Source organism: Atractosteus spatula, chromosome 11 (genome assembly GCF_055471065.1).
Source record: "Atractosteus spatula isolate fAtrSpa1 chromosome 11, fAtrSpa1.hap1, whole genome shotgun sequence".
Lineage (NCBI taxonomy): Eukaryota > Metazoa > Chordata > Actinopteri > Semionotiformes > Lepisosteidae > Atractosteus > Atractosteus spatula.
This window is the reverse complement of record NC_142716.1, coordinates 50,334,072-50,357,589: the sequence shown is the minus strand read 5'-3', so window position 1 is coordinate 50,357,589 and position 23,518 is coordinate 50,334,072. Positions and strand designations below refer to the sequence as shown.

The following is a 23,518-nucleotide window of genomic DNA, read 5'->3' as shown; positions in this document are numbered from 1 at the left end:
GACTTTTATGTTTCTCTTGTATGTTTTGTACTTCTATGGGAGAAGCCAAAGACAAAAATTCCACAATAATGGACAATAAAGTATCTATCTGTATTCCTATAATTTGCTTTTAATGTGTGTTTCACCCATCACTGTGATCTTGTTTAGATTTATTACTTTACTAGTATAATTATTTTCTATTTCAAGCTTGGCAAAAACTTCCTCATCAGACGTGCCACAGACAACCCTGAAAGTCTTTGATTTGGAGACTTAAATAAAAAGATGATAAGTTTCACCTGAGCACCCAGGGAAGAAAACCCTTTTGATACGGATTTGCCTCGAAGCAAACAAAGACACCTTTGTAACTGTTGCGTCTGAAGCAGTGAAAATCTCATTGCATTGCTTCCTCACAGTGGGCCTGGGATTTATTCAGAATGAGATTGTGGCTGAATTGTTTTCTTTGTTAGAAAATATATCCATGGATTTCATAGGTACAGTCCAGACTGGACTGGGCTCCCAGGGGAGACAGGCTGTGGCTGAGGCCCTCCACTCACTGCATGTGACACTGTAGAAACATCCAGTGCCCAGCAGTGGACCCTAATTCTCTTAGTAAGACTTTGCATTGCTGAGCTCCCACTAGAAAAGGAGGTCATGGAAAAAGCTGTCAAAGAGTGAAAGAATGACGTGAGTGCTCTTGCCACCAACCTCCTCATTCAGAGCGAAAGCCTGCAAAACAATCTTTAGATTTGCTTGTTTGTTGCTGTCTGGCCAAGTGTAGACCCTAGTCTGACATCTGAATAGACTACAGTGCATGCTTTGCTGTTTTTAAGATCAATTTCTTTACTGCACTGCATTTCAGACAGCCTGATGTTTTAGTCAGAGGACATAGTACTGTAACAGTAGTGTATTATTATCATCATCATCATCATCATCACAGAAGGTGTTTTTCATATTGACCATATTTCATATTTTAAGTTAACACTTTAGTAATACATTTTTACAAAGTTTTCTATTTGTTTAAAAACATGAATTTAGTTTCACATTCTGGACACAAAGAACTTGGTTGCACATTCTGAGGTTGTCTTTTTTCCTATAGCAAGATACTTCCTGGAATTTTGTATGTTTCCTTACAAACATAATCTCAGCCTATAAAACTTTAATGTGTTACCAGGGGACATTCTGACAACAGCATTGCATCTGTCTTGCGCTGGAGGAAGGCAAACAATTTGAACAGAGATTGAACTGGCAACCCTAGAATATTATAGTCAGACATGCAGATATGCAGAGCTCTGTCAGTCACCTTTCGTATATATTTGTTGGCACCTGGATCACATCCTTTCTGTGCATTTGTTGTGGCTGTGATGCTGTTAGCCAGGTGGAAGACACACAGTGAAACTGCTGTGTGAAATGCTACTTGTTAGCAGGTCGTAGTTTTACAGAGTGTTGACACAAACAAGCGACCTCTTTATACTCTGTTGTGAAACATTCAGCATTTATCTCCTCCTTTCCACTCAGTTTTTCCTTCGTTATGCAGAAACACAATTCCACAATTATCTCCTGCTGAAATTGAGACGTTCTGTTTTAATTTGTTTTAATTTTAATCTTGACACATCTGTGTTTTGTAGTTCAGCTTTATGGGTTTGTATTAAGAAGCATCGATGTTAATAACAAGGAACGCCAGACAATGAGTCAGTTAGGTGTGATTGATAAATGTGCTGGATTAATGACTACAACACTTCATACTGGCTGCTCATGTACAGTTTGCTCAGAACTTCTGTGTTCAGTTGTTTTTTTAAGATTTTGATTAATGTGACTTAAACGCCTTGATTTTCTCACATTCAACCTAATAAAGTTATATATAATAGTCAAAAGCATTATTAGAGCCTGAGGACCTTTTAATGTTCATAACATATTGTAACTCCTTTTTGTATCTAAAACAATTACCAGTGATAGAGAAATAGAAGAAAAAGACCTCTGTCATGTAACCTAAAACCTAAACCTAAATCCCATTACACACTATATGATGCAGTTGATTGCCAAATCATTGTTTACTTAGACACCATGAGGTATTTGCAGATGTATTTTTACCATATTGAATTCAGTCACCTAGCTAGGTTTAAAGTACAGTTAATATCATGTATACTGAGGCAATAAACGTGCAAGTTCTGTCAGATTAGGATGAGGCAAGGTGATGTAAGGATTCCTTTATTGTAACTACTGACAAACAGGCACTGACTTCAATTACTTGGCCTCAACATTTAAAGAAAACAGTTTGCTGTTGAATTGTGATGTGAGTTTATGCTTTAGTCTCCAGTTCTGCAGCAGCCGTCTCCCAGTACATGTTGAATCCAGTGACAGGGAGGCCACTGTAGGGCTAATGTTTCAACTTTGACTTAGAGAACACTTACTCTGCACTTGTTGCTGGGCTTCTGCCAAAGCCACAAGAGGTATTTATGCCTCTGTACGACTTTCTTGCCCTGTACTTTCCTACTTGCACTACAGAGAATGCAGCAATTATTAAAAAATTAGAAATTTTCTAAATATGTTGTTGAGTCCTGGGAGAACTTGCTGCAGTTTGACATTCCTGTGGCGACAACAGGCTGCCAGCAGCTCGGCACACATGCCTCTGTGTGTGTGAGCTGCTTCTCTCCAGCTGCAGAGGTTACCCACAGTGGTCCTCTGACCACTGAAATTAGGGTTCGGAAGGTGAAGTAGGATGAGGACCGGAGAGCAGTGAGGGATTATTAGACCCGCACCTCTGTTTGACTGAGGAACACGATTGTCATGGATATTGTCAAGAACTCAGAGTCTGCCTGTCTGGCTCTGCTAAACTGGCTGTGTGACTGGATGATGACATGCCCTTCTTAGTGACTATCTCATTAGGCGAAACTATGACATATGTACAGTTTCCTGCTGTTTTAAGTAGTCAAGGTGCGGTGGATTTTTGCATAAAAAGATTAACAGCCGCAAGGACATTCTCTTCCAGTCTTAGCAATTTGCACATTCCACATCTGATGGACTCAGAGTTCAATGAAGCCACTGAAAACACAGACCAGGCCTTTGGCATGTGTTCACAAATGCAGGGTGTGCTGCTTTGTAAAACCAACATAACATGTCTTTCCAGAAGGATAGCTACACTAAATTAAACATTAAAGTTTGATTCATTACAGTAACCTTCTGGTTAAACTGATTAGAGTGGGTGCGGACAGGTGAATGTATACTCTGGAAAGTTTATCGCTGTCCCCTTACCTTATCGACGTCCTGGTGAGGCCTCTCAGCACGCGCTGGGAGACCGGCAGACCCTGGAGAAGGATGTGCACTGCACTCCCTTTCCCGTTGTGAGGACCTCGTGCTGTGTGCCCTGAGTGCCTGTGCCTTTCCTTCTAGGCCTACACCTCCCACGGCCCTACTGTCATCATGCCCACCTGGTTCTGTACCCGGAGCTGGTTTGAGCACGTTGGCAAGTTTGACGAGGGAGGAAGGGTAAGATCTTCCAAACATAATCTTTCCTGTCTTTTCATTCCATAAATATGAAATCAAATGTCGTTCTGGATATCCAGCCTCTGAACTGTCTCATGAGCACTTTGTGTCTTTGTCACACTGTCCCCTGGACCCTTCTCATTCCTGGCCTGCAGTGGAATCAGCATCACAAATTCCTGAATGCAAGTGAAGCCACAATGTGCATTTTTAGGCGTCCTGTGACACCTGTGCATTTCAGCCTGGCTGAAGTTCTGCCTCTGCAGAATGTCCTGCCTTTCTAGACCCTGCTTGTTTGCATGCACTTGACAGGCTTCTGGACAGGAAGTCGTGCTGCTGGAGAAAGGCATCAGCACACATCCCAGAGGAAAGGAGGTGACCACCGGGAGTCACCTCTGGAGGCAGAGGACAGTTGGACCTCCTCTGCTTAAGAGAACAAAATGAGAAAACTGAATGGGAAAGTTGATTTCAATTGCTTCCATGTGATGCTTTGCTGACCCATTTAATTTAAAGATTCTTTCTCTTTTAATTCAGTTAAGAGGATTTTCTCTGTGCTCCGTCATGGGCTTGTGTTGGTTCCTGCAGGGAGTCCCGGAGGACCTGCTGTTTTTTTACGCCAGCCTGCGGAAGGGAGGAGGGCTGCTCCGTGTGGACGAGTGTCTGCTGACCTACCGGTACCACCCCCAGGCTGCCAGCTTGGCCGTGCGCGAGTGAGGACCCCGCAACCCTGCCTGGCTCCTGCCCAGTCCTGGAGTCAGTCAGAGCACACCCTCGGGATCACAGACACACACAGTCACAGTGCAGACGCAGGTGCAAGACATCTTTCACAAAGCACGACACCAGCTAGCTGTAGCAGAGGGTGGCACTGCCACCGGAACATTAGACCTCCAAACGTCAACCAACTCAGCTGCAATGTTTAAATGATTTAGCGCCTTAGGAAATTACAATGCCAAGTCGACGCTTTTATTTAATTTTTCATTGATGTGTCTTGCATCTAAGTCTCTAAATCGGTAAATGATTACACAGGTATTACCTACCTGACTATGGAACAGGGTGCAGAGCAGTAAAGCATACAGCACATTACGCCTCAAGGAGTTTGAAATTGCACAGTGTTTAGAGTGGCCAATAGAAGCAGAGCTAATTAAATGAGTAATGCATTTCTAATTCCACAGTCGGTTTGACAGAAGTATTGCACAGCTCATTAGACACCTTCTTCAAAGAGACGCCCAGCACCTAGTGGGTGCACAAAGCTAAGGGATTTTTTACGCAATCATAGACTCCTGTTAAACAGTCCTTAAACAAAACAAGTTATGCTGGGATTATTTTGTTGCATCCATTGTATGAATAGAGAGCCTTAAAGAAATATGCATCATTATTTAGAACTGAAATAATCTATCCTGTCTTTTTTCGGTAGACATGAAATCTAGTGTTGCTCCAGACAACATTGTAGAGTACTCAGTGATGTGTTCACACTGTCCCCTGGAGCCCACCACATTCCAGGCTAGCAGTGGACGTATTGTACAAAACCAGTGAATTAATTCGGCAGATATAAAAATTATTTAGGAAATGTACTGGTAAGATATGCTGAAGTGGGTTTTGTGTCCATGAGTGCAGTTTGGTTCCAGCTTGGTTTTGCTTCCCTCTGATGTGCTCATGTGCACCTCCTGCATGTATTAATGCCAGGTCAACAGCCTAGGCCAACCAATGCAATACAAAGTACACAACAGGTTTGTCAGTGGTGTCCCCAGTCAGGGCCTGTTTTTCAAGCCCAGCACAATGCAAGTTTTCAAAGCAGCAGAGAAAGGTGACTTTCACGTTTAGTTTAACATATTACAGGGAACAAGGAACAGTTATTTTAATAGTAGCCCTATCAGTCACAGAGATGTTATCAGGAATGAGAAAGCAGGACCTGCTCTGGGCTGTGTTTAACAACCAAGGCTAGAAATATAAAGATAAATTTTAGTGTTCTATTGGAAGAACTATTCTGTGACTAACATCAAGCTGTTTAGCCTCTCTGTGAGTGTCTTTCAACAACATGATTTTTATAAACAAATATTTTAACTTTTTTAATAGTATATGCCCTTGCAATATGGTCTTTTGTGTAGTAGTATTGTGTACTATATGGTGTGTGTGTAGTGTGGTCTGTGTTGTATAGTGGTGTTGTACACTATGTATTGTGTAGGGTGATTTGTGTTGTGCACTACATGTTGTATAGTGCTGTGCATTCTGTGGGGTGGTCTGTGTTGTCTACTGTGAGTGTGTTCTGTCGGGTGGTCTGTGTTGTGCATTGTGTTGTTTTGTGTGTTCTGTGGGGTGGTCTGTGTTGTGTAATGTGGTCTGTGCCCCTTTGCCCATCTCCATTGACATCCTTTCTGAAGAAAAACACTCTCTAATGAGCAACAGGAAATAGCTTTATATACAACAGAATAAAAAAAAGTACTTACAAAATGTTAATAGCCTTTGTTGAACCTCTGGTTAAAAACCTATCATTTTTTATGAGTTCCTTTTGTTTCTCTTTTTAATTTTCAAGCCATGCTTGATATTTACCATTTGTTGTGTTTAAAGAAAAGGTACATCAAAATGTTATTTAGACCAAATCTTACTGTTGTGTTAAAGCAAGTGAGTATATGGTAAGAAATTGCCTTGTTTTTTCAGTAACGTGATGCAGGATTCCCTTACTGTATACCTCTTCACTATACGGGAATAATTACATGTTATTTTTCAACAGTTGAATTTCCTGTGCAGGAGGATTGCCCCTGTGATCTGCCATGCTGTGCAGTTATTATTTGCCAGGGTACCTCACAATGAATTCTGATTTTTAGTCTCGCCAAGACATGTCACTTGCTGTAAAAACTTTCACAGGTCTCTTCTGAAAAAAAGAATGTGTCTGCACCTGTAGCTTTTTTCCAAGTGCACTTTAACATCATTGCCATGTGTTGGCTAGAATAATGACTTCCCTTTATAGTCAAGGTACAAACCACTGAGGATGAATCTGAAAGAGAAGAATGTGTTTTTGGGTACATCAGGATTATCCACCTGGGCAGTGGCTGGTTAGAGAGGCAGAGATACTGTACACAGGGTGTTGGTACTGGAGCTGTGCTGTCTAAAGACATACTAACACACAAGCACGCTTGCCAAAAGAATGTGCTTTTCCTCTTTACTTTTAACCTCTTCTGATGCACTACGAGTCATAGTTTCTAATTTTATTTTTTCTTCTCTGTATATTTCCTGAGAAATTACCCTTGTGTTAAGTTTCACTTTAATAGAAACTAGTGTGTTGTGTTGCAACAACCTCAACAGGAACTACTGTAGAATTAAATTGGGTTTAACTTTTTTTTATGGAAAGGGTGTAGCGATAAACAGTATGATTCATATTATTTAGTATATTTATACAAAGACACTCATAGAGGGATGTTCTGTGTAATAATTGTATAGTAATTGTATAGCATTAGTGACCTGCTATATTCAGACAAGCAAGAAGCAAATACACTGGATTTCTCCCACTTTTCAACAAAACGTCTATGTTCATAATATAGATATTTCACTTCTCTGTTAGTGTTTGAGTCAGGCCCTTCATATCCCTAAATCAGAGCTGCAGAATAGGGATGTGTGTGTTTTATCTGGGTTTTTGTCTTGGTCTGAAGGGATTGACATTACCTCTGTTTCAAGGTTTGTTAATTTAGCCAAATGTATTGACACATTTTATTTGGATGGGTTGTGATATCACTAGTTAGTGGAAGGATGGGGGGATCCTGCGATGGCTCTGCCTCAAAGGTCAGGTGTTTTCCAGTGGCACAGAGAACAGCTCTCAGGTGTAGACTCTGCTTTTCCAAAACTGTTTCTTTAGAAACAATACTGTTTCTCCTACCAGATCGTTTTGTTTTACCTTCAGTAAATATGGTGCGAGTCTATATGCTTTACATCAAATACTAAGAAAACCTTGTCCATAATGAGGAAGCTGCACAATGAGAATAACCCGACGCAACAAGATTTTTTCATTTGACTCTTCCTAGCTGCCCCTCTGAAGTCTTTATGCTCAAAGTGCTTCCCCGCCTCCACCAAGACAACAGCTCCTTCCAGGGAGCGGCTGGACAGAAAAATCCAAAGAGTTGCAATCAGTAGCCGGGACCTATATTTATTACAGTTATGTCCACCTTTTATAGTTTAACCAGCACGTTAACAGTCAAGGTGTGTGTGGAACAAGAAGAGGAAAGGGGCGGAGAAGCTGGAAACCCGTCTTAAGGATTGCAGCGGTGCACTGATGACGGCAGCAAGTTCCATTTTCGACTTCGCCTTCCTGCCCTGTCTCTCCCTCTGTTTGTGCTGTCATCCTCTTTGTCAGGCTCAGCCCGACCGACAGGACTATTCAGTCTGCTAATTGAGCAAATGAAACATGTTTTGTCAAGTCCAATATCCTCTTACAAAACTCTTTTCAGGAGCAGCCTGAGACGCCTGTGTCTGTGTCAGTTTTCACCAAAGCATCGTCCAGACTGGAGGTCCTGAAAGCCAGAAGTCCAGTACAGCGCGGGAAATCCTAGCTGTTGTAAAAGCCTCAAATATGTTTTACAGCACCGGTGAAGAAAACAAAAAAAATGATTTCCTAGTCTCAGCTGTTCGCTCCATCCATCTCCAGTCCAGGGCTATGGGAAGCAGGCAGAGCACAAAGACAGGCCCAGGTTCGGGGTCCGGAAATAGTGATGGCAGGAACCTTGTGCTGGAAATTTGATTTAAATACATGGCTACATACTGCTCTAATTAAACTTTATCATTCGCGTGTGCATTTGACAAAATACCTAGGAAGGCACAGACCAGGCAGGGAGAGTGCCTTGCTATAGTGACAACTGTCGTCTGGATAATGAAAACGCCCCTTGGTCCAGGCTGTGCTGAAATGTCCTAGGTCAACTTGCGGGCCTTTGGTCAGCCTTTAACATCTTAATCACTGATTGAAGTTGCAGATTTCGCAGGAGGTCTCCTGCGTACAGTCCTTAGTGTGACTGTCATTTCTAAAGGTGGCTCTGCAGGGCTGGCCTTCAGATCATAATAATATAGCAATTAAATTATCCTCATCTCATTTAAGTGCCCTAGTGGGAAAAGAGCCAGTTGGGATGACAAAGGCTAATTGTAGCACCTGTGTTTTTCTGTATTAAATGAGATATCCCAATGGAAATCAGAGTGTACTGTAATCGGATGATACTAATGAAGCCAATGGCTCATATATATCCGAAGTGTGCAGTTTTGTAAAAAGTAACAATTTCCAAATGTACTTCTTTCAAAACTGAGGACTGAAATAATCCTGTCTGTGTGGATCAAAAATTGCATCCTGGCATTTCTAAAGTCTCCATGTGATGCGATGCCAGTTATGTAAACACTAACCTTCTTGGCTGAAGATTGTAGACAATTCTAATGGAACTGTAGACAATTCCAATGGAGATGCTAATTCCCATCCCCGGTGTTAAATATTTGTAGTTTTAACAAGCATTAGGGACACATCTCAACAAGGCGCTGTCATACCTCAAGGCCCACGCTTGTGTCTCGCATGTCTCTGTTTTCCTCATCCTCTGAGATGGAGGTTTAGTGTCAAGGTACAGGCAACACCAGCTTCAGCAGCTGTTCAGTTTCTCAGATTTTCTGTGATGTGCAAGATTTGGATGATGTCAAAACTTTAACTCCCCCAGCCTGCTGGAAAAATTGTAAACGCAGAACATGATGGCTGCTTTTTTCTTACAGATGTCTTCCTACAGTACCTAAAAAAGTAGACCTTGATAATTGGTTTTGTATTCAGACTTAGAATTTGATTGAATCTTTGATTGAATCTTAAACTGAAATTTCTGTCTAATACAAGAGCAGTATCAGAAAGTAGTGATCCCTACAGAAGCTTCTCATACAGTGCATGGAAAGCAATTTACTTTGGAATGGATATATTTTGGCAACAGGGCTTGTTTTTCACACATCCTACAGGTTAAGTAAAGTTAATGGTGGAGGGGTCTGGTTGGCTATGGTACAGTAATGAGATTGGACAGGGGATGGAGGTGGGTTGTCACATTATCACATGCACTAATCACATTGCATAATCACTAAAATCCCTGGGGAAAATCAGGACAAGTTTGTCCAGGAGTGAACAGCTCAGTCACATGGTCTGCAGGTACTGTATACAGGCAAGTTGAGGGAAGACCTTAGCACATTAGGACCTGACTAACTTGTATATGTCAGAAAAATAGAGTCCTGAAATTTATTGGAAGCTTCACTTTGACACAGTATGGTTTTATAGGACCAATTTACTGATGATAACTGGACAACCGTAATTAATCCGCTTGGGACGAATTCTTTACACTGGTCCTTGTTCATAAGATTTCTTATGTTTGGATGTTCTGACTCTGAAATAATAGAGCTGACGTGGCCAATTAGCAGATTCCTGCTCTGGCTGGACACCGCTCCAGGTCTCAGAGGAGCTGTCTAGTGGTTCAGTGGGGTTGTTTGTGCTGCCTTTTGTGTCACAATCCAAGTTGTGCTATTATCAATAATAAGTGAAGAAGCTGCTTGCCTTATATGGAGCGATAGAGCAGTCAAGCGTGACTCATAAGAGCCTTGGCCTGCTGCTCAAAGCTGAGCAATCCTCCAGACAGGCTCAGTAATGATGATAGCAGCTCACTGGGCTCTTTCAGAGGCTGATTGCACAGGGCTTGGGGTGAGCGCCAGCAGCCCACGCCTTCTCTACACTTTCCAGGGTAACTCGCACTCCGCAGCATGGCTCTCTGCCTCCCTGCTTCGCTCTGACTCTTTCTCTCCTTCTCTTTCTCGGTCCTCTGCCTGTCTGTTCCTCTCTCCGTCCCTGTCTCTGACCGAAGTCCTCTGCTCCTGACTGCATGGACTCAGCCTCAGCCCCTGCTCAGTGGACCTACAGCTCCAGCCAGTTTTGGGCGAACAACACAGTTGCTGTTGAATGTTCCCAGTCAGTGATCTAAGCTTGTAAAAAATGCTTTGGACTTTCAGTTATGATTATCTATGTTAAGACAACCAGACACATTCATTCCATTTTCCATTGATTCTTACAATTATTTTTAAAGTTTTTATTTTGCAATAAGTATTTATATTTCAGTGTGAATAAGGCCGTTGAGAACATATGTGCTATACAGTCAGTGATTTTTGTGAATCCTTTCGTTTCCTGAGGCTCACCTTAGAAGCAGCTGCAAATTGACTTGACCAATCAGTTCAAATGCTGCTCTGGAGATGGCTTCTGGTAGCAGGTGGAGGTGCAGCCAGATGTTCCCACACGTGTAAGAGCCATGTGGTGCTGTGAGCTCACAGCCTCGCAGCATGGGTACAGGCATCAGTTAGCATACTCTAATTCCAAGAAGGAATTTGTTAATCCTTTGCTCTGGGTGAGTTGCAAGTTTAACATTTTTATAGCACTTCAAAGAGGTCAAAAGTGTTTTGCATTAGATCCAGTTGATTGATATACAACCCAATTTTGTCATGTTCGTTTTTCGTGCTCTCACATTACAGAGCTCTACTTGAGTCCAGCTGTGAGAGAATAAGGGGAAATATAGGTGTGGCGCTGTTGTAGTGCTTTTATTGTGGACTTATCTTACAATCAATGAACAGGTTTGTGTGTTTGGATGCACAGCGTTCAAATGAGCTGAAGTTGAGGGTGAACTTAAAGGTGAGGGCTCTGCACATTAATCTGTCCTGCTTCACATTCTCAGATGCCAACTCTGTTCTGATCATTCGCATGCAAACTTTTTCACTCTTACCACTTTCAGATTTGCACTTGAACTCTAATACAATAAAAATAAAAAACATGTGATTCTGAAGACATTTTCTCACCCATTGTCCTTTAGTTTGAGAATGGGGACTGTGTTATGGGCTGTAGGAGTTAAATTTCTTATCAGTGAAATCACAAATGTATCATTCTTGCTGTACTGTATGTTAGCATGGAGTTGCCCTGTGTGGTGTGCAGCATCTGGTATCTCTCTGTCTTGGTCTCTTCACTGTCACTCTGCAGAAGAATGCTGGAAATTTCCAGGCCCCTGGCAGAATTTATAGCATCTGTAGTACATAGTTCTGAGGGTATCTAATCTTGTTGTGAAAAATCCCCTCTGCTGTGTGTGAGAGGGAGAGGATTTCTGACATTCCTGAGGTTGCTTTAGAGAGGGCCTGTGTTCCCAACATGACACAGGCCTCTCTGAGGCTCTGACACTGGACTGAAGCGAGAAAACAAACCAGCTCCAGATGTCGCTGGACTGCAGATGTTGATTCCTGGGCAGACTGTGGGACGGGGGGCAAAGCGGGGGGCATTTGGAAGGACACCGATTGAGTTTGGACATGATGTCCGCTCTGGATAGGTTTATGTGCATGAATCAATTATTCCAGCATTCAAATTCAACCAAACAGCTCAAGTGAGTGATCAGAGGCAGGTATCTTCTATGTTAGATTTACAGTACATTCCCTGATGCTTCTTTCGAGTGGTGAATATATTTGGGCACCTGCACATCTTCAGCCCATCTGCTCATCTGTGTGTGTGCTGGAGTGAGTTGAGTTGGTTTCCTCATTCTCATGAAGTGTCACCTTGTGAAGAATTAGGTGTACTTCTGGAAGTGTTTGAGATATTTTTGAAGTGAATTTCTGTTATTCCAAAAGATGAATATGAAAGAAATATTTTCTTCCCCACATGCTCGGTGTGCTTTTAGCCTGATGAAGAGGAGTAGTGCCCTGTGCTTCTGTGCTCCAGTCCTCCTCCCTGTCTGTGCATTGGCCGTGCTCAGTCACGCTGCCAGAGTGTGAAAGGAAGCAGAGTGAAATCAGCCTATGTGGGGCTTTCCACACTTCTGCAGCGTTTTAATTAGAATCTCACTGTCAGCAGGCTGCTCTCACTCTGACTTGTCAGGGACCTGTGCTACTCAAGAGAATTTCAGTCTGTTTTTTTGGAATTTATTTGAATTTCGAACAAACATCTAAAAATGAGTCCCAAAAATAAATTTAACTGTACATGCATTTTTTACTTAATTTCTTACTGGTTATCACAGAGATTAAAATTATTTTATTAGGGTTCTTTTCCCAAAAATATATTTGGCATTGTAGTTGTGAGGTGGTTGAAACAGCACTCCAGCCATGTGAAATGACCTCTTGTCACATCAATACACAGCCTCTAAAGACAGGGCAGAGCCTCTTGAGAACAGTCACAGCCTCTAAACAGTGGGCAGAACCTCGAGAGAGTAGTAGAGTGGGAAGACAGGGCACAGTGTCTTCCTGCAAAGAGGACAGGAGCTCAGAAATGTAATTGTTGCCATTTCCCAAGTCACAAATTGGGAGTTTAAACTGCCCTGGTTATCAATGACCATTGGGTTATTTTTTTTATATTGAGAACAGCTGTTTCACTGTAATGTGTACGAGCCTGAAGTGGATGGATTCGGATATGTTGCAAAAAATCTCTGTTAATATTTGTTTCTGGCTTTTGTGTGGGTCCAACGTCAGGAACAGGGCTATACAGAGTCTGTGGACACTAGTGTGCAATTTTCCCCATGGCTGTGGGAATACAGTGAGACATGTAGCAACAAGGCTGTTTGCCGTGCTGTCCTGTGTATGGATGGATCACGAGAAAGGCTGCATTAGCAATCAGCACTCAGATTTCTTCCAACATTTTGTTCAGATGGAAGAAAAACAGATTTTTTCCAGATTAAAAAAAGAGCCATAAATTATGGGTTTCCCAACTCTTGAGTACAAACACATGGAATTGTCCTTTTTCCTTAATGTTGTGCAATGTAAAATAAGTAAAAAGAGCTTATTAAAGAAACCTGAGGAAAATAAGTTTACATCCATGCTTATTTTTTAAAATAAGCTTGAGCATGTTGCAAATACTGTTCCTAAATTGTATTTTCTGATATGAACAAAATTCCTCATAGGAATTATGTGGAGTATGTAATGACCGCTACTTCTGCTGGAGTGAGGCAGCGATCCAAGGGTTGTGAGGAGACCCAAGAGCAGATAAGGGGAACAGAGGCAGAAGAAACTGGCAGTGCGGTGTGTGTGTGCTACAGGCGAGGGGAGCCGGCGGTGTGGTGTGTGTGCTACAGGCGAGGGGAGCAAGCAGTGTGTGTGTGCTACAGGCGAGGGGAGCCGGTGGTGTGGTGTGTGCTACAGGCGAGGGGAGCCGGCGCTGTGGTGTGTGCTACAGGCGAGGGGAGCCGGCAGTGTGGTGTGTGTGCTACAGGCGAGGGGAGCCGGCGGTGTGTGTGTGCTACAGGCGAGGGGAGCCGGCGCTGTGGTGTGTGTGCTACAGGCGAGGGGAGCGGGCAGTGTGTGTGTGCTACAGGCGAGGGGAGCCGGCGCTGTGGTGTGTGTGCTACAGGCGAGGGGAGCCGGCGGTGGGGTGTGTGTGCTACAGGCGAGGGGAGCCGGCGGTGTGTGTGTGCTACAGGCGAGGGGAGCCGGCAGTGTGGTGTGTGTGCTACAGGCGAGGGGAGCCGGCGGTGTGTGTGTGCTACAGGCGAGGGGAGCCGGCGGTGTGTGTGTGTGCTACAGGCGAGGGGAGCCGGCAATGCAGTTCAAATCCAAGAATGAAGTTTTAGCAAAACACAAGAAGAATCCAAAGGAGTACTCATAGACAGTCAAGCAGGGTCCAAACCTAATTATAACAGAAGAATGTAACAAGCATAGTGGTGATCTAAGAAGACACTTGAGGCAAAGCTAATGTCAGGAATTCAAAGAGAAGCTCAAGGTATGGAAGAGGGAAACTAGGGAGGCTCCAAGTAAACTCTATAATAGAGCTCACAGCACTGTCAGGGCAGACTTTAAGTAGTCTGATCCACCAGAGATGGGGAGTGTTTGAAAATAGCCCACAAGGGAAACAGGCTTCCTGTCTGATTTTGTAACCATGGCAACTGACTCCGATTTACAGGTGAATAGAGGTGTGACCAGCTGCCATGGCAAAGCAAGCTTGCTCTGCACCACACCAGTGGGGGCAGGCATGACAGAATAAACATGACAATATGAATAGGGGGTCAGGTATTAGTGTTGGTATAAATGTTTCCTGAACTTTGAGGAATCAACAATCTTAAAATTGTGGAAAATATAAAAAAGAATTCCAGATACTGTTAGAATCATTCATCTTGCCCTGTAAAGATGCAGTGAGTCTTTCAAGAGATGCATGTGCAGCTGTTAGGTTAAACCATTGGTATAGCATGTGTTTCCAATTCAGTTAGATCACCTTTTTTGCTATTGTGAGAAAATTAAAACTGGAGATGGTTAACATGACACTTGAGCACTTAGACTGAGTGCCGGAAATGTCACAGTGAGTGACATTAACTCACTCGAGAAGCCTGCTGTAGAACTTAAAAGAGTTTTGTGGAGAGGAGAAGTCCCTGCTGGCTGGAGCCACAGGGTATCAAGTGCAGGGGCGAGTGGGCGTGAGTCACAGCCCCCAGCCCAACCTGGGTGCAAGAGGCCAGCTTTCACACCTGCACTGTATCTTTCAGCCCTTCGCAGGAATGTCCGCTTCAGAAAAAAAAACACAGAGACTGCTGTTCCTGAAGCTGAACACAACTGCACTTAGACTGCAAAGCACTATTCTGTCTATGTGATAACTGGTGATTATGTCAGCATGAGAGAGACAGAATCTGTCAGGTTACTCCTAACCAACTTCTGCAGATAAAATCAACCTATGACTGCATCAGTGCCTGATGACACATATACATCCCTCCTCGTGCAACACCCAGAGCAGATGTCTCTGCCCTTTCTGAGAACTGTCAACCAGCGTGATGATGGGAGAAGATTGAGAGAGCTGTAGAAAGTCAGAGATGTCAGTGAGGGGAGGTAGAGGAAATGCAGTTTTACAACAAGTCAGCTGGGTGGAGAGGGTGTGCAGGCGGCAGGCGACAAGACAGAGGTGCAGTGGTTGCAGGCAGGCAGGCTGTCAAGCTTCTCCCTGTCTGAAAGTAGAGTTGGGCCAGTGACCCCAGAGAACTGCACTTTTCCCAACAGGTCACTGACATAGTCTTCCTCTCCCAATACACTACTCTATCATAGATGTCTTACTCTCTCACAGCGCTCACTCTACTCCAATGATACTCTCTCTTCCTCTCACTTCAGTCCATTGACTGTCCCCATTCTAACCCTTGACATTGTCTTACTCCCCTTCACTGGTGTAAAGACACTGCCTTCTTGGCCTGTGTCCCACAGCAACTTTCACCATCTCTTCCCTTTCTCCAGGGAGACAATCTGGAGCCACAGAGTGGTCTTCTTGCAGGAGCGCATCCTCTGCCAGTGGGATTCTTTCACTATCTGGAATGCTGGGAAACAGGGGCGCAAGCTGTACCGCAGCCTGTCCCCAGCCAATCAGAGCAAGGTGAGGGGATGTCAAGCAGGCTGGGAGCCTGGTGGTGCTGTCAAGGGGATCCTCTTAAAGAGGATGCTGCTCAGTCGGGCATCATTCTCTTAGAATAAGGAAATGAGGACCTGGAACCAGCCAAAGCTTGGGATTTGATTTTTTGTTTGGCAGAGGATTGTTGTGGAGAAGTTTGTGATACTTACAGTGACGAAAAGGAGTTCCTTCTGTGTCTGGGTCTGTGTGGGCTTGATGAATGAAGCACTGAAGGGGGAGCTATGATTGGCTGCAATAAACACTTCAAACGATCCCCCACGGACATCTGTGCTGTTTATTCTACCAATCATTCGGAAAACCAGAGGGTGCTCAAAGAATAATATTTATTGTGGCAAGCAGCTGTTTAAATAAAAAAAATCATTGAAAAAATATTGTTTCTTAAAGTTCTTGGTCCATGGCAACTTTGAAATACTTCCATATTGAAATCTTATACATGTGTTGACAAACAAATGATGGACCATCTATCCTTTCATCTCGTCCTGAGTCTCAGAGCTGAGGGGAGCGCAGACACAGTGCCTGGGGGCTGTGGCTAAAATTAAGGTGGATGAAAGGTGGAGAGAAAAGCACAACCTTGCAAAACAGATTTTAACAACTGAAAGCATTACTCAATACTGAAAGTATTACCTCAATACTGACACTTACAGCCTCCCATCTCCAAAGTGTTCTTTCAACTAAACATTCACCTGAACATTAACTTTATAACAATAACTTCACATACAATCTATAGTGAAAACACGTCTCTCTTTCAAGTTGGTTTTAAATAATAGTCCAGCAGGATTCCTCTGGAATTTATTGCAACAAGAGGCTTTGAGTTTCAGAATCATCTTCAATATTCATATGTTGAGTATTATGTTTTTAAATTTGCTTTTCAGGTCATTGCCTTCTGTGATGTTGATGAAAGTAAAATAAAGAAGGGCTATTACACCTATGAGGATTCAAAGGTGGGTCTTGTTTCTGTGTATCTGGTGAATCAGTAATGTTCTTTTGATCAGAGCTCCTCAGCACTAATACCCTGAAGTGTTATGGCAAACCTTTGATTTTACATTAGATCCATAGTTTCTGATCTGAAAACTTATAGTTCTGATATCAGCTGTGTATTATTGATATCACTGAAACATTTATAATTTAAAAATCTCTAAAATCACACCTCGTTACAAATTCTTTGTGATTTATTCAATTGTCAAAAAATTGAATTTTCTGAAACTTGGAAAAAGATTCTGTGATATCAAGAAGGTGAAGGTTGAAAAAATGAAACTTCTGATTTTAAAAAATAATTAATTTAAAAAACACTTAGAATCACTATATCACATTATTTTTTATATATACACCTGGTTTGGAATCACGAATCGTTTGTTTTTCACGTCTCCAAACTCCACAACCGCACACAGGGGAGAGTGAGGAAGTGTGGGCAGACTCCTCCTACCACTCTCCTTTGAGCCAATCGGCTTTTAACACATCACCGACAGCACCACCCCCGAACCAGAGGTTTTGTGCTGATTGAAGGAGAAGCATGTACCTCTCCAAGGGCATCGTGTGCCTGCAAGTTCTGTCACTGCTACAAAAAGTCCAGTTTTTGATATCTGGTATAACGTTTTTGGCGTCAACATTTTAATTTGTAATTGTATTTCTAATATCAAAAATGTAATCCCTCATATTTGAAATTAAATCTGGATTTAATGTCTTGCCATACAATGTATACAGTGAGTAATGAGTCCCTTAGTTCTAGAAACTTATATTTCAATGTGTGTAGACAGAGCTGCTGTCAGTTACAGTACTTGCTGCTCTCTTAGGAGAATGTGAATAGTGCTGAGCTTTTCTGTCACTGATCAGACAAGAAGTCCCATGAAGCTACAGCAACTACTAGGAATGCACAAAGGAAAACCCAGGATTTATTTAGACACAGAGTGAGAGAGTACTATTGAGTTTAATTTCATTAGACCAGCCAGTAGAGCTTCTAATAATATCATAGTTGCATCCTGAGATTTGTTACGCAAACACTCTCTCCAATGTGGTTGGGCTGCTGACCAAAATAGAAGTTCATTATTTTTCCACTCTTTGGTAATTGTGGCTACCCTGGTTCTACTTGTGTATCCATCAGGGCATATCACTAGAGGTGCAGGATTTCGTCATGTGCCCTATAGAGATAACCCTTCATTAATTCAGGTACAACATAAGCACAGCTGACAGCTGGCAGTGCACACTCTCCTTTCTTATCTAGGAGAGGCCCAAGCCCAGAATTCCAGTCAAGCACTTCAGAGATGCCTCTCCCCCGTTCATCATCTGCGTGAAGCTGGTGAGTGGAGTGTGAACGCCGTGTCAACGCCCAGCCAGGGGGCACAGAGCTTGAAGTGGGGAGCGGAGAGAGAGGCTGCAGAGACGGTCACCATCTTCTCCACTCTCAGGTCACTCCTCTCTGCCCCCCGCTTGCTCTCAGCCCAGCTGTATGAGCTCAGCACAGCCCAGACCTGCACAGCTTCGATTGTTTCTTCCACGGAATCTCACCACGGGGATGGTGGAGGTGGGCCCATGTAGTTTATTCACTCTGGAGTGGGCAGTCAGTTTTTTGCCCGCATTTCATCTGCAGCATTCCTTAGCTTTATTTTTTTTTTAAATATATTTTTATGCTTGAATTTGGGATTGCTTGTCCTACTTTTCTAAATGCAGATTATCCCTATCTGTGTTGTAAACAGTCTAATTCCTGTTCTAGCATTCAATATTCACAAGGTTAATAACACAAGCTCTCAGTAAAAACAAACTGTGTGTGTGTGTGTGATCCTTTGGAAGTAGAGAGCGACTCCCTGGTTCTGTGGTCAGTCTCGGCGCAGTTTCAGTGCAGAGACCGTGATTTGCAGCCCAGACCACGATGGGAAGTGATGCGAAACCAGGTCAGACCTGCAGAGGAAACCGAGCCACATGGCTGGTCTGTGGTGAGGGCCTGTGAGGGAGCTGCTGAGCCAGAGCTGTTCTCCTGACTACTATTTTTATCGGCAGCTTAACCCACCCTGCGCAAAGACCACATCACAGGCCAGCCAGCAGACTGGGTACTAATTGCTACTAATTGCATAATTACACTTCCTCGTGTTTGGCATTGAATAGCTCTTGCACAGAGCAAAGGAATGCCAGGCAGGAAATCAACATGGAGACTACATGCCTTCTGTGCTCTCTGTGGGTGAGGCCAGGGTGGCTGTGCAGGATTGTGTAGGTAATTGTCTTGGTCTCTGCATCTTAAAGTCCACTTTATAGTGCTTACAACTAACAACCTTCAAGTAACAGGCTTCTCAAAATATTGTAAACAGTGCAGCATCTCGTCAGGTAAAACATGTATTGCAGTTATTTTCATTGTTTGTTGAAGTATTGTTGTTCTAGATATATTACTGGTGGTAGCAGGAGAGTTGTATTATTTTTATAATTACTGTAATTAGTAGCAGTGCATTAGTAGTACAGTAGTTGACGTTAGTAGTATTAATAGATGTCTGTGATCAGTATTAGTTCTAGAACTGCACCGTCAGATTGACCTCAGTTCTTTCCTGTAATGCCTGTGGTGGTCTGGGCAGTGTGTGAGCCCAGGTGCTTCTAGCCGTCTGATAGCTGATGGGATGCAGGTCTTCGCAGAGCTGGATTACTCCACTGGAATGTCAGTGGGCAGAGGGAAGAGCTTCTCCAGAGCACACAGCTGGGAGAGGCTGGCCTGGTCTGCCCTGCGTCACTAACACCCTCATTTCTCTTGTGCCTCAATGCCCAGTTACCTCCAGGAAATGTACAGTATAAAGAAAACCTACAGTGTGAAGAAGCTGCTGTCTGCACTGAAGCACTCTTCCAGGTTGAACAGCCATTATAACCTTATAGAGAGCTAATACAGGCAAAACACATCACCTGTAACCTAGTGTAGCAGCAGACAAACCCAGCTGGAGATGTTATACTCATACAGGGCATGACGCAGAGGTTCATGCAGATAGATGATGTTTGTATTGTTTTTGTCTGTTTTTATAAGGAAAAACTGGGCAATGCCTCTGCTTGTGGGGGGGGGGGGGTGATTTTTCCAATAGGACTTTGGAAGCTCTGGAAGTGCTGTGGTGTGTCTTGCATAGTGAAAATGAGATTCCTCAGAAAGCCCATGGCAGAAGGAAGCTACTCATCCTGAAAGAAGAAGTGTGTTTGTGAGTGCGGTTTAGTGTACCATTAGACATGGGTGTTGTCGTTTCACTTTTTTTCCTTTTAATGTATTATCGCCATATTTTTCCTCTTTTATGACAATTGAGAGGGCTGAGCGTTGAAACACGGCTCTCTGCAGCCACACTAGTGAAGTGTGGCAGGGAGGAGACATGCCTCCTCCCAGAGAGAGACCACTCTTCAGGTGCAGGCGATAGGAAGCCCCAGGACCAAACCGCCTCGCCTGGTTGCTAGTATTTCATGGATTCGAGGCCAGAGGTTCTCCTTGTGCCAGTCCTAACAGAGTCCAGGCTGTTGGCTTGGACAGCCTGGCTGGGTGTGGTGTTCCACACTCCCACAGGCCCCCTGTTCTCGGGTGTAAACGTGCTTGTGTCCTTTGCTTTGGGTTCTGCTGTCAGTTCTGAAGACGTTAATTGGGTTGACTAGTCTAGTTCTCTAGTAATATTAATTATATAACCTTACATGTAATAGAAGTAAGGCTAATTGGTTTGTAAGTACCAGGTTTGGTTTTATCACCTTTCTACATGATCAAATTTTAAGTCTGTGATTTTTGCCCTGGGTGACTGTTGGAAGAGTGTCACTAGTGGCCTAGGAATAACGTCTCATGTCCACCTTTTGAACCCCTGCTCTGACTGTACTTGCTTCGTGTCCGTGTCTCCGTGCACTCTGGGTATGGGCACCGCATGGCTTTCTTCTGTGCTGCAGGACCAGTGCTTGGCTTTGAGAATAGTCAGCCTAGCAGGTGCCAGGCCAGCAGCAGGTAATCCTGATGCTAATGACTGGCATCAGCCAGCCAGGCAGGCAGCATCCATAACTGACCCATTACCACTCACATCGCTAATGGCCGAGGCTGGACTCAGACCAGCTCCGGGCTCATCCAGCACGTTGCTGAGGAAGCCAGTCAGCAGACTTTCTCTTTTCCCTTGTTTTTTATATGAGCCAGTGAGCTCACCCCCTGCAGAGATAAATACTCTGTTATGATGTATGACCCTGCATTCCTCCTTCGAATTTATATCTACCAGATCGGCCAGAGATTGATGGGCTCCATAAACTTTGGAAAGGTAATAAACAGCTTGAAGGTATTAAGTTGTAATATTCCACGGACATCTGAGAACTATTGAGCTTAACCCACAGTCAGCTGAAGAGGGACTGTATTACACTGTCAGCATTCTTTCTCTGATGGACTGTCATGCTTTTTTACCAAGATGAAAACATTTTTTGTCTTTGAGAGGTTGTGTGAGTCTATGAAGAGAAAAATAAAAGGCCAACAGTGGAGGCTTTGACTGCAGATAGTCTTCTCTAAATTCATACCTGTACATATAGTGCACAAAAAACATTCAGTTTAAATTTAAAAATGGCATGAAACTAACACTCCATCTTTAATCTGCAGGTCTCACAGATCCCTCACATCCATAGTCCAGGTTCTTGTGATTCCTTCTCCTGTGATAAATGTGTACCACAGTAGGGCTCTCAAATAACTCGATGAATGTTTGCACAGAACCCAAATATAATACCTAGCAAGTGTGTAAGATTATAAAAAGGTTGGTTTTTGTGTGCAGATTAAAGGTGGTTTACCAGTGAACAGTGCAGAGACCACGTCACCATCAGTAGGACACCACAGGAAGTAGGAGAATTAAATGAAAGTAACTGGCTCATCACTTCACGAACAGCTAACTGACTGGGTGCCCTGGACAAAGCTTGTCCCTCCCTGTTGTGTAAAACATTACTGGATTCACGCAGTGGTGTCATAAAAATGTGACACCCTGACACCCTGGGTCTCACACTCAGGCCTCCGATATCTGTGTTGTGCTCAGCTCTGTGAAGGGCAGGAGACTACAGAGCGGAGGGGACTTTTGCTGTGACTAGGAACGCTGTTATTGTTGCTGCTTCCTGAAGCTCTTGTCGTTTTTCTTCAGTTAGCTGATTTCTTGTAAGCATTGCGTGGCATCTGGAAGTACCACTGAATCACCTTTGTGGTATTTTTTTATAACAGATACTTCGCTATGATAAAACTGTGAAAGAGACTTATTTGACATCTCATAGTTGTTGTAGAGGAAAACAAGAAAAGCAATAGCTCCCTCTCTTAACTGCTTAGCTCAGCAGAAAGCATTTATTTTTTGCATTTCCTTTTTTCTTCACGAGATTGACAGCCGGTTCCTGGGCAGCCAACACAACCGCCCTCCTCCCAGAACCAGGGATCAGCTCCCGCTGCCATGGTTACAGTGGAGGATGGCAACAGAATTGATTGATAAAATAATCCAGAGAGAAACCATCAACGAGCTCATGAGACTAAAATCCAAACAATAAGATGGTTCTCTCCTCTTTTTGGTATTTCTTATTATAAGGGGAAAAAATAAGGAGGTATTTCTACTGCTGTGAATCAGCAGGCAGTACATAGTTACCCAGTGAAAGATGCTTCTCTGTGTGCCAGGTTTTTTCAGCCTGGAGTGATTTCATTAACTGAAAACACAGTGATTTTCCCTGCTCTTTTGTGCTTTGTTTGATATGCAGATATTTTTCTCCCTTTCAGGATATGACAGGTGGAGTTTTGGAAGACAACCTGCGCTCCCTTAACCTGAAAGAAGGATTAGACTACTATCATTTCAACTGAAGAAAGAAAAAGGATGAAAGGGAGAGAGAGTAGGGCTTGGAAATCCAGAGGATACAGCACTATGGATTCCACAGTGCTTGTGGAGTGAGGAGAGACTGGCTCTGCAAGAAAGACTCCTTCCTTTCCTCAGTCAGGTGTGGAAGAGGAAGATGGCAGGCCATTGCAAAAGACTCAGGGTCCTGTCCCACCAGAGACAGACAGCAGCACACCAGAAACACTATATCCAGGCCACCTCCATCCCTGCGAGCTGGACTCAAGACAAAATGAGTGTGCTATTGTGCGCAAAACAAAACAGAAAATAAGACTCGGACAAGTAACTGGAAAATAAAATAAAACATATGTTGTAATAATACTGTAGTGCATTTTACGTTGCACTCAAACGTTACTCAAACAGATTACTAAATTACCCCCACCACTCGCCTGCCCAGTCAAGCGATGTCATCTCTCACATGCAGAACATTTGGATGGACGATTATGCTGATGTTCTGTTGTGCTCATTAAACAAAATAAAAAGCTTCAAAGTCTGATGTTCTGCATCTGTTAATTAGCTCATAGGTTCCAAGATGAGGATGAAACCAAGATCACGTGGTAGAGGCTACCCCTTTCTCCCCAGACTTGCTGTTTCTGGCTTCTAGCAGAGCTGTTTATTTTATGAGGATATGAAAGTGTAGAGTTAACAAAGGACCAAAAGACAAACAGCAGAGTCTTCCGGCTGGGGGGAGCAGAGCTACAGGTCTGAACAGAGTGCCTCCTTCATCATAACCGGCTGCACCTCCTGAGAGCCTGCAGGTGCCACACAGAGCAGCACTGACAGCCAGGCGTGATAGATGTTTGTTATTGAGACACTCGAGTTGTGTCATCGCAGTCAAACGGAACGAGCGCTCTGTGTTCAGAGGCCAGAAAGC

The 23,518-nt window shown here is 43.5% G+C and overlaps 1 protein-coding gene across 2 annotated transcripts in view; it reads left to right on the top strand.

The window, feature by feature from the left end:
• Positions 1–23,137, top strand: part of qtgal (queuosine-tRNA galactosyltransferase) — a 68,435-nt gene extending 45,298 nt beyond the window's left edge. The window contains exons 7-12 of one of the 2 annotated variants that reach the window (XM_088927815.1): positions 3,367–3,462; positions 4,042–4,166; positions 15,661–15,796; positions 16,705–16,773; positions 18,051–18,125; positions 22,533–23,137. In XM_088927815.1, coding sequence (XP_088783941.1) covers positions 3,367–3,462; positions 4,042–4,166; positions 15,661–15,796; positions 16,705–16,773; positions 18,051–18,125; positions 22,533–22,613 — 582 coding nt within the window. In that variant the 3' untranslated portion in view covers positions 22,614–23,137. The remainder of the gene's footprint in view (positions 1–3,366; positions 3,463–4,041; positions 4,167–15,660; positions 15,797–16,704; positions 16,774–18,050; positions 18,126–22,532) is intronic. The other variant, XM_088927816.1, reaches the window with a different exon arrangement.
• Positions 23,138–23,518: the final 381 nt, after the last annotated feature.